Genomic DNA, 9,685 nt, shown 5'->3' on the forward strand with positions numbered 1-9,685 from the left:
GCAGCCTTCTCTGTCATGCATGTTTAAATCTACATTACATCCTTAGCTTAGCTGAAAGGAGGGATTTTTCAGCATATTCCTTTGTTGAGCTTTTGTTTGATAAATCTAATCAGTCTCAGTCTTCATTCTTGGATTATTAACCAATGGTATCAGGATGCTGGAATAGGAATGTACAAAACATTTATTTGGATTTCTTTTTTAAATCGGCTGATACAGATTTCATATTGCCAAATATATTTAGAAAAACTCCCAGTTCAGAACTTTAAATTAGGAAACAAAGATATTTAGACCTAACACTCCTGACTATAGTTTCCATCTTGGTATTATGCATGAGAAAAGTAATGCATTGTTTTGGGAAGACCAGTATTTTTTTACAAAAACCTACGCAAGACCAAAATGACCTTTTCCTTTATTCATGGCCTGGTCAGGCTTTATAAATGGTGTCAGCATGACAGGAAAACTAGGAAGGACTTGAAGACTACTGACAGAATGCTCATGGTGACAGGTAATGCATCACATTTAGATAGAAAGACAGTATGTTTTGTAATTGTATTGACAGAAATTACACCCGTTTATTTAGTCGAGCAGTGATTTTGATTCATGTAACTGATAATAAGAAGGCAGTACTCCAGCAAACAATAAAGATATCGGATGATCGGGCGCCTGGGTAGCTCACCTGGTAGAGCGTGCGCCCATTTACAGAGGCTCAGTCCTCGAAGCAGCGACTGCGGGTTCGGTTCCAAATATATATATATATATATATATATATATATATATATATATATATATATATATATATATATATATATCGAATGATCAGGTTTTTGTGCATGTTTGCATGAGTATTTGTGACATCTGTATGTATGTGGTTGTCTTCAGTCATGCAGCGGGGTGTATGGGCTGTCTTGCTCTTGCCCTATCTTCTTACCGTAAGCAGCCCTCTAGACTGTAGGGAAGAGCAGGGTAGCCTCTCCCGCTGCCCTTCCATCTCCCAAGAGAAACTTCTAGACCGAGTCATCCAGCACGCTGAGCTAATCTACCGTGTCTCAGAAGAATCATGCTCTTTGTTTGTGAGTAACACCGACCACTACCCCAAAATGAATCTTTGCCCTTGTGTACTGTATGGGAAAAAAGGGTTTAGCAGACCCGTTGCATCCACAGACTCTTACAATAAAGGCATTTGCCGTGTGTACAGCCTCAGGAGAAACAGAATCACTCTTTACACTGAGAATTGCATGGCAATAGAAAATGATTTTCATTGTGCCAATAAAGAGAGCATTCAACGCAAAAGCAATCTAAAAATACCCATTACCTATGTTGGGAATGTTCTTATCCAATCATGTTGGGCATTGTTTTTTTGAAAATAGTTTTATGAAATGTGAAATCAGCAGTTTGAAAAGCAGTGCTGTAGAAACAGCCATTGGCAAAGGCTACAGTGACAGCAATGCAGCATTTTGTGTTTGAGAAGCTGTATATTACTTTTCATATGAAAAAAAAAAAACACTTGAAAAAAAATTTAATCATCCAAAGAGAAATGGAATTATGTTGTTTTCCTACATATCAGTGCTAAAAAGTAATTAAAAACACATTGCTTATCAGTTTTAGTTTTAGTAGCGACTAGCGAACCGTCAATTTCCCAAGCTGTTTTTCTTTAATTTTTTTTATCATAAAATCTAGCATGCAGTCTAGCAACACTTGGAATGAGTTCTACAATGAGAGCAAAATAACTTTTTGTTGGCCTTTTTCACAATGTGCTGGACCGAAAGCACTGACACTTTTTGTTAGATACTCTGTTATTTGCTTTTGATTCTGACATGATCATCGCCTCACTGCCAGACTTCAAAGTCATCTTCTATTTCTCTTCTGAGCCAAATATGTTTTATTGAAAGAGCAGACCTACAGTGGAGTAATACGAATGTGATAATGATATACTGCAGCAGTGGGAGTACAGGTTTTGCAGCCTGTTGAATCCCATTCACCCTGCCGCTTGAGATCCAAAATGGTCTTTGAAATTGGATGATGTAGGACTTAGGTTACTGAGAAGACGCTGCATGAGGTCTAACAGATGAGATCATGCTGCTGAGCAAAATTAGTCTCTGCCATGTATCCAGTGGTCGCGTTTAGTGAAGCTTTTGTCATTGTTTTCCCGATATGTCTTTTTGTGTGTTCTTGTAATCAGTTAGAACAATCCACTTGAGTGTTGCTCGTCTACTTTTTAAGAAGCTATTTTTTAGTGTAACCCTTTTAACGTGTTGCCTAAAACCAACAGAATTCCAAAAACAAACACAGATCAGGATACTGCTGCTTATGACCTTCGGTTTTTAATAGTAAACTAAACTAAAGACAGAAGCTTTTTTTTTTAAATCTACATACTAAACCTTCCATCCAAGCTGTGTACAGTAAGGATGGGACGCTGCTGACCTCAACTGAGGAGGTAATAGGGCGGTGGATGGAGCACTTTGAGGAACTCCTAAATCCGACTAATACGCCCTCTATGGTAGAGGCAGAGCTGGAGGATGATGGGGGATTGTCGTCAATTTCCCTGGTGGAAGTTGCTGAGGTAGTTAAACAACTCCACAGTGGCAAAGCCCCAGGGATTGATGAGATCCGTCCAGAAATGCTTAAAGCTCTGGGTGTGGAGGGGTTGTCTTGGTTGACACGCCTCTTCAACATTGCGTGGAAGTCGGGGACGGTGCCTAAGGAGTGGCAGACCGGGGTGGTGGTTCCCCTTTTCAAAAAGGGGGACCAGAGGGTGTGTGCCAATTACAGGGGTATCACACTTCTCAGCCTCCCCGGTAAAGTCTACTCCAAGGTGCTGGAAAGGCGGGTTCGGTCGATAGTCGAACCTCAGGTTGAAGAGGAACAATGCGGATTCCGTCCTGGTCGTGGAACAACGGACCAGATCTTTACTCTCGCAAGGATCCTGGAGGGAGCCTGGGAGTATGCCCAACCAGTCTACATGTGCTTTGTGGATCTGGAGAAGGCGTATGACCGGGTCCCCCGAGAGACACTGTGGGAGGTGCTGCGGGAGTATGGGGTGAGGGGGTCCCTTCTCAGGGCCATCCAATCTCTGTACGACCAAAGCGAGAGCTGTGTCCGGGTTCTCGGCAGTAAGTCGGACTCGTTTCAGGTGAGAGTTGGCCTCTGCCAGGGCTGCGCTTTGTCACCAATCCTGTTTGTAGTATTTATGGACAGGATATCGAGGCGTAGTCGGGGTGGAGAGGGGTTGCAGTTTGGTGAGCTGGGGATCTCATCGCTGCTTTTTGCAGATGATGTGGTCCTGATGGCATCATCGGTCTGTGACCTTCAGCACTCACTGGATCGGTTCGCAGCCGAGTGTGAAGCGGCTGGGATGAGGATCAGCACCTCTAAATCGGAGGCCATGGTTCTCAGCAGGAAACCGATGGAGTGCCTTCTCCAGGTAGGGAATGAGTCCTTACCCCAAGTGAAGGAGTTCAAGTACCTTGGAGTCTTGTTCGCGAGTGAGGGAACAATGGAGCGGGAGATTGGTCGGAGAATCGGCGCAGCGGGTGCGGTATTACACTCAATTTATCGCACCGTTGTGACGAAAAGAGAGCTGAGCCAGAAGGCAAAGCTCTCAATCTACCGGTCAGTTTTCGTTCCTCCCTAGGGAGGTTTTCCAGGCACGTCCAGCTGGGAGGAGGCCTCGGGGAAGACCCAGGACTAGGTGGAGGGATTATATCTCCAACCTGGCCTGGGAACGCCTCGGGATCCCCCAGTCGGAGCTGGTTAATGTGGCTCGGGAAAGGGAAGTTTGGGGTCCCCTGCTGGAGCTGCTACCCCCGCGACCCGTTACCGGATAAGCGGAAGAAGATGGATGGATGGATGGATACTAAACCTTAAGGATAAATGGGTCAAAGTATTATAACACAAATATGTATGTGTGTGCACATGCATGTACCCCATGGGTGATTGTATTTTCACGTTTTTTGTTCCCCCCCCATGCTTGTCTGGATTTCTAGGAGCAGATGTTTATCCCGTTCCCATTGCAGCTCCAGAGGAACCAAGTAGGCTATGCATGCATCACAAAAGCTTTACCCATCCCCAGCTCCAAAGGTGAAATCCAACAGATATCTGTGAGTACTTGGCCGTTGATCACCACATAATGCTTTTATTTACTTTGACAGTACTTTGATATTAATCTGTTAACAATGGCAGTATATGTGTGTGTGCGCGCACCTCTGCTTTTATGTGTTACTGCTTATATGTGTGTAAACAGGCAGTTTCCTTGTCTAAACAAACAAAATACAAGTAAAGGTGCTTGTGTATGTCTATGTGAGTGCATGGGTTTGTTTGTGTCTGTTTGTCTCTGTGCATCTGAGTGGATGTGTGTGTGCAGGCTTTGGGGTAGTGTTAATGCATGACTGTTTGCATTCACAGGCCTGCTCACAAATCACTTTGAAGCTGCAGTGGTTCTCAGAGCCAAGGTTTTCTTTTCTTTTTTTATAGCAATAACAATGCTTAGTGCAAGTCCTCCCCCTCCTTATAATGCTTGCCCCTCTCAGCTGCTGAATGATGGGTTGTTTGCACTAATTACAATGAAAGGTCCTCAAATCTCATAAATATACTTGCCTGTATAACATTTCAAAACATTTCTTGTGTGTCTGTGCCTACTGAGGTTTTGACTATTGTCCAACAGGGCACAGCCTTTAAGGCCAAATGTCAGCTTGATCAGCAGGGTGGAAACTTGAATGAGCCACTTAGCATAAAGAACTATGAAGAGTGATTTGGTTGATGTTAACTGTAATCTAGTTAATTGTATATTCTACAATAATCCTCCTCTAACTAACAAAGGCCAAGTATAAATGGCAAAAGCAATATTTGTAAGGACTAAATGCGAACTATATTGAAACTGCTGGTTGAAAGTTATGTCATCACCATAATAGCAAATGTGGTCTTTGAAACTGCACATACAACAAGGCTCTTCTTTATGTTAATAATTTATCCTCTGCCCTTTCTGCTGAAATAATGCCATGGCCATTTGTATGGTGGTCATTCGCACTTGCTCAGGAGTCTGCTCTGCTTAGTGGAATTTAAGCAGGCTTCACCCATGACATTTCAGCCTACTGTTGTTGCTGATTTGTAGCTGGCGAGCCCTTGATCAAAAGCCATGCATTAATATCTTCCATAATATCTTCTATCTTCATCAATATCTTAAAATAAATGTGAAAGGTACATGGCGGCTTGTTCCCACCAATACATGAATAGAGCAAAGTAAGTTCTGTCATGTTTTGTAGTGTATTATTTATGTTGGTATGTTAGGACAACTTTGTGGCCAGTTATGTATTTTTTTTTTTTTTTTTACTGCTTGTGTCTTCATTCATTCATTTCTTTCAACTTTTCACCTGTGTGCCCTGCAGGACAAATGGTTGCTCCACTCTGTGCTGATGCTCGTCCAGTCATGGATCGAGCCTTTGGTCTACCTGCAGACCTCACTGGATCGCTACGATGCCGCTCCTGACATGCTGCTCAACAAGACCAAGTGGGTGTCTGAGAAACTGATCAGTCTGGAGCAAGGCGTTGTGGTCCTCATCAAGAAGGTGGGTGAAATCCCATTGCTAAATTACTGTTGTACAGCTAAACACACACTAGCATGTATAATTACGATAATTCCATTTTTACTGCTTGTAAAACTAACTCTGTAAACTTCTCTATCTCACTTTAAACCCTTTGGTAGACAATACACACCTTTTTATTCTTGTGTTTTCTTTCTTCTTTTTCTTAATATTAATGTCATGTTTCCAAATGTTTTTGTGAAGATGTTGGATGAGGGAATGTTGACCGCAACCCACAGTGAACAGGGCCTATTCCAGTATGATGTGCAGCCAGAGATGCTGGAATCTGTGATGAGAGACTATACCTTACTCAGCTGCTTCAAGAAAGATGCCCATAAGATGGAGACTTTCCTAAAGCTACTGAAGTGTCGACAAACTGACTTATACAACTGTGCATAAGACATGAAGCGAAATGTTTAAATAATACAGCTTTAAATGAATTCCTGAGGTTGGTAGCAGTGCACTTAAAGACATGACCATGCCTTAGGCGATTCAGCCTTGCTTGCATCGCAGTACATTCTTTATTGATTGTTTTGGAACACCTTCACACAAACATAGTAGGTGTAATGCTGTGCCCTTTCTACAACACTGCATTTTATATTTCCCTTCTCAGTTGTTTTTTTAACCTGGCAAAGGCAACAGAGGGCAAACTCCCAAAAGATTAGTTGCGTGTCGAGCTGTCAAAAAAATCTGCATATCCTGCCATTGATTTCCATTTCCTTTGTTCTTAACTGGAGTTTGTATTCCTCGCTGGCTCTTGCAGTGTTTTGATTATTCCCACGGCCCCCAGAGAATTCAGTGAGACGGTTTCACTTCTGCATTAGTGAAATGAAACACTTTCACCGGAGATGGGAGTCAAGCAGAGAGCAATCACGTCTTTAAATAAGACACACATTTTGATTGGTGCAAGAGAGTGTGAGGGAGACAGTGAGAGGGAACAAATAACAGCTAAAATGAGGGGTAATGCTTATCTGCAGTTTTAGGTTGGCACTCATGACAGAATCAGGAATATTTCCATGCCTAAATATGCCTAATTTAACCTGAATATAATAGTAGAAACCCAATGTACCGTGGAGACCTTTCTAGTGGACTGCTGATTTAAGGCACTAATAAAGCAAACTGTAGAGAAAAAGCTTTGGTTTTGATATGTTTTTTTGAGTGAGTGAGTGAAATCACATATTTGTCCCACTTTTGATTTGTGGCTGTAAAAAGAATATGAAAAGCAATTTCCATGCTCTCAATTCTGCCCTTTCCACTCCCAAACACAAGAGGGCAGTAGTGCTCTTTCTTAATCACTATATTGTATACTCCAAATGCGAAGCTAAAATGCACTGGATTGGTTAGGCGAATATACAACTTGTGCATGTTTTCTGTTTATTTGGGGAGAAGGCAACTGGCAACTTTTACTTAAATAATTTTAATTCCTGTTTTATTTTATTAAAAAAATATAAGAAACTAAATGTGGGATAATGGAGTGCATGAGCAACATATAAATCCTTGTAGAAAACATTTCATATAAATAAAAACATAGTGTCACACATCTCTTGATCCATGGGATCCCAGCAGCCAAAATAAAGCACCTGCAGTAGTGATCCCACTTATACTTCATAGGCTTGAAATTGGCAGGCTGCATTGCTTGTTCCTGTTTATATCTACCACCACACCATGAGACAGGGAAACAATAACAGAACCAGTCGCCACAAGCATGCCACTCCCCACCCCCCACCCCCCACTGATCTCAGGTTTCTTCTTGACTTTATTTCACTCCCTTGAATGTCCTGCATACTCTGCTCTTCCATCCTCTGTAACCATATCAGAAGATGTAAATCAGCCTTGTGGTTGCCACGGTGAGTCGGGTGTCAGCGTAGAGAGGTGGTGTCGTGTGGTGTGGGTGGATGTTGGGGCAGGATGTGGTAGGGGGGCCTAGTGTCAGCAATGTCAGGTTCAGCTTCCTGTGGCCTAATCACTTCAGTATGGGGGCTTGGAGGAGATTGGGTAGCCTCTGTTCTGCTCTGCAGGGCTGCAGCTTCACAGCCTCAACCCTGTATTGCAACCCTCACCCTACCTCGCTTGGTTCCTGACAACACGCAAGTAATCATAGGCAAGGTAAAGCTCCGTGCCCCCACCCACTTCTCAATCTTTGAGGCCATAAATATTAAAGTTTGGCTATGAGTAGTGAGAGAAGGGAGGGGATCAGAGGAAGGAGAGAAAGATGTTAGGGAGTGGAAGGGGAAAGAAGGACACAGGGATGAAGGGAGGGGTGTGGGGCCCGAGTGATTTCACAGTCTAACTATTATAACCTGAGGAAAGGAAATCTAGACTGCTGGGATGCATAAGTGGAGCAGAGGAGGCAGACAAAAAAGGAGAGGGAGAGGAAAGGAGCAGGAAATGTAAAGAAAATGGACTGAGAGATGGAGACAAAGAGAGGTAAAGAGGGCAGTTGTTTGTTTTACCCTCAGCAGTGATTAGTCGAAATTGAAATTTTTAAATTAGTCAATCAAATAGAATAAAAAGAGTGTAAATGAGAGTGGGAAAGATAGAACCAAAATGACTGGGAAAGTCTGAGCACAGCTTGAAGCAGAGTGACATGCAGGGAAGTAGGTTGGATCTATAGAGAAAATGGATGGCTAGAAGGCCATTGCACAGCTAAAGGAGTTAGGTTTGGAAGTGGTGTTGGCTTGATATGAAACCGAGACTCAAAGTATGGAGTCCTTGAGCCTCAACTGGCTAGGCTGGCTCCCACACTGTTGTTTTGCTTTCACTTATGGCTCAAAACGACAGCTTGGAAAGACCTAAAACAGTCTCACTGCCCCTGTGAGATCTCCACACTGAAAACCGTGTAGCTCTGTGCCTTCCTTCCTCGTCGTTTTTTGTGCTTTAATGACATATTTAGGCGGTAGCAAAGAACTTGTCTTTTAAAGGGTTTGGATGTTTGCTCATATAAAAGTACTGCTGCTTTTGCAATACAGCCATCTGTAAACCAGAGGGAATTTGTTTGGGCCATCAAAGAATGACATAAGGTATCAAACAGAGCCAACCAACAAATTCCGAGCACAGTCCACCCGGGGCTACATGATGCACACCTGTCGGCATATGCATATGCATATGTGTGTGTGTGTGTGTGTGTGTGTGTGTGTGTGTGTGTGTGTGTGTGTATATATATTAATATTTAAGTCCAGCATGTCTGTTGGACCAGTGACACAGCTAAACCTCTGGATGTCCAACTTACACCCTCTGTCTGTCCTTTGACTCCCCAGATGAGGCATCTCTTCAAGGCTGTGTGGAGACGTGACGGTCAAGAGGTCATGACGATCAATGCCACCCTAACTGTTCCAACATGTGAAAATATGTCATGTTGCAACAACAGTTAGTTCAGGTTTCACCCAGAACAGAAAATGTTATAGTGGGCAAAAGAGAAAGCCATGATGACGACCAACATAGCTAAAAACATTCCTCATATTCCCATAGAGCTAGGACACACACATACCAAAATGTAATTTACATTTATAATTTTTGTAGTTCATTAATATGTTCTTTGATTGATAATTACATTACATCAATAATTGCATAACATCCTTCAGAGAGAGCAAATAGATAAGTAAACAGAATTTCCCTTACATGAACAACTCTTAGCTTTTGTTACTTTGTTTGTCCAACTGTTAAATCAATGCACTGCTATCTTAAAGCTTACCGTACCCTCACCTGCATGTGGTGCTGACACAAAAAGAGATAATGCCTCAACGTGCAGCTATGATTAATTGGGGAATATGCTGGTCATGGTGAAACAAGCCCTATGGGGCATCTCTTGGTTTGTGGCGATTGAACATCACAGGGGAATTAGGAGATTACCTCAGGAACTGTGGGGAAACAGGCTGATTCTATGTGAACTCAGCGGGGAAGCGACCATCAATCGTCCTAAACTAAAACTCTTTGCTGTAACAGGGAATCACGGATCTGTTGTCCAGCGCATTCCTGAGCTGTGAAGACATGAAGAAAAACAGGGGGAAGCATCAGCGGGTAGTAAATAAAAGTTCCAGACGAGGAGTTAAAAATATGCACTTTTAAAATTAGCTCTGTCACAGCTTCTGTCTTCCCTGTCTCATAAACTC

The 9,685-nt window shown here is 42.7% G+C and overlaps 1 protein-coding gene across 1 annotated transcript; it reads left to right on the forward strand.

Annotated features, from left to right (window-relative positions):
• The first annotated feature begins 448 nt into the window (after positions 1–448).
• smtla (somatolactin alpha) lies at positions 449–6,464 on the forward strand. Its single transcript, XM_031290919.2, has 5 exons — positions 449–505; positions 880–1,070; positions 3,984–4,097; positions 5,382–5,561; positions 5,781–6,464. Exons 1-5 carry the CDS (start codon positions 490–492, stop codon positions 5,973–5,975), a joined length of 696 nt encoding a protein of 231 aa, XP_031146779.1. The 5' UTR covers positions 449–489; the 3' UTR covers positions 5,976–6,464.
• Positions 6,465–9,685: the final 3,221 nt, after the last annotated feature.

The sequence above is a fragment of the Sander lucioperca genome, chromosome 8 (genome assembly GCF_008315115.2).
Source record: "Sander lucioperca isolate FBNREF2018 chromosome 8, SLUC_FBN_1.2, whole genome shotgun sequence".
In the NCBI taxonomy this organism is placed as follows: Eukaryota; Metazoa; Chordata; class Actinopteri; order Perciformes; family Percidae; genus Sander; species Sander lucioperca.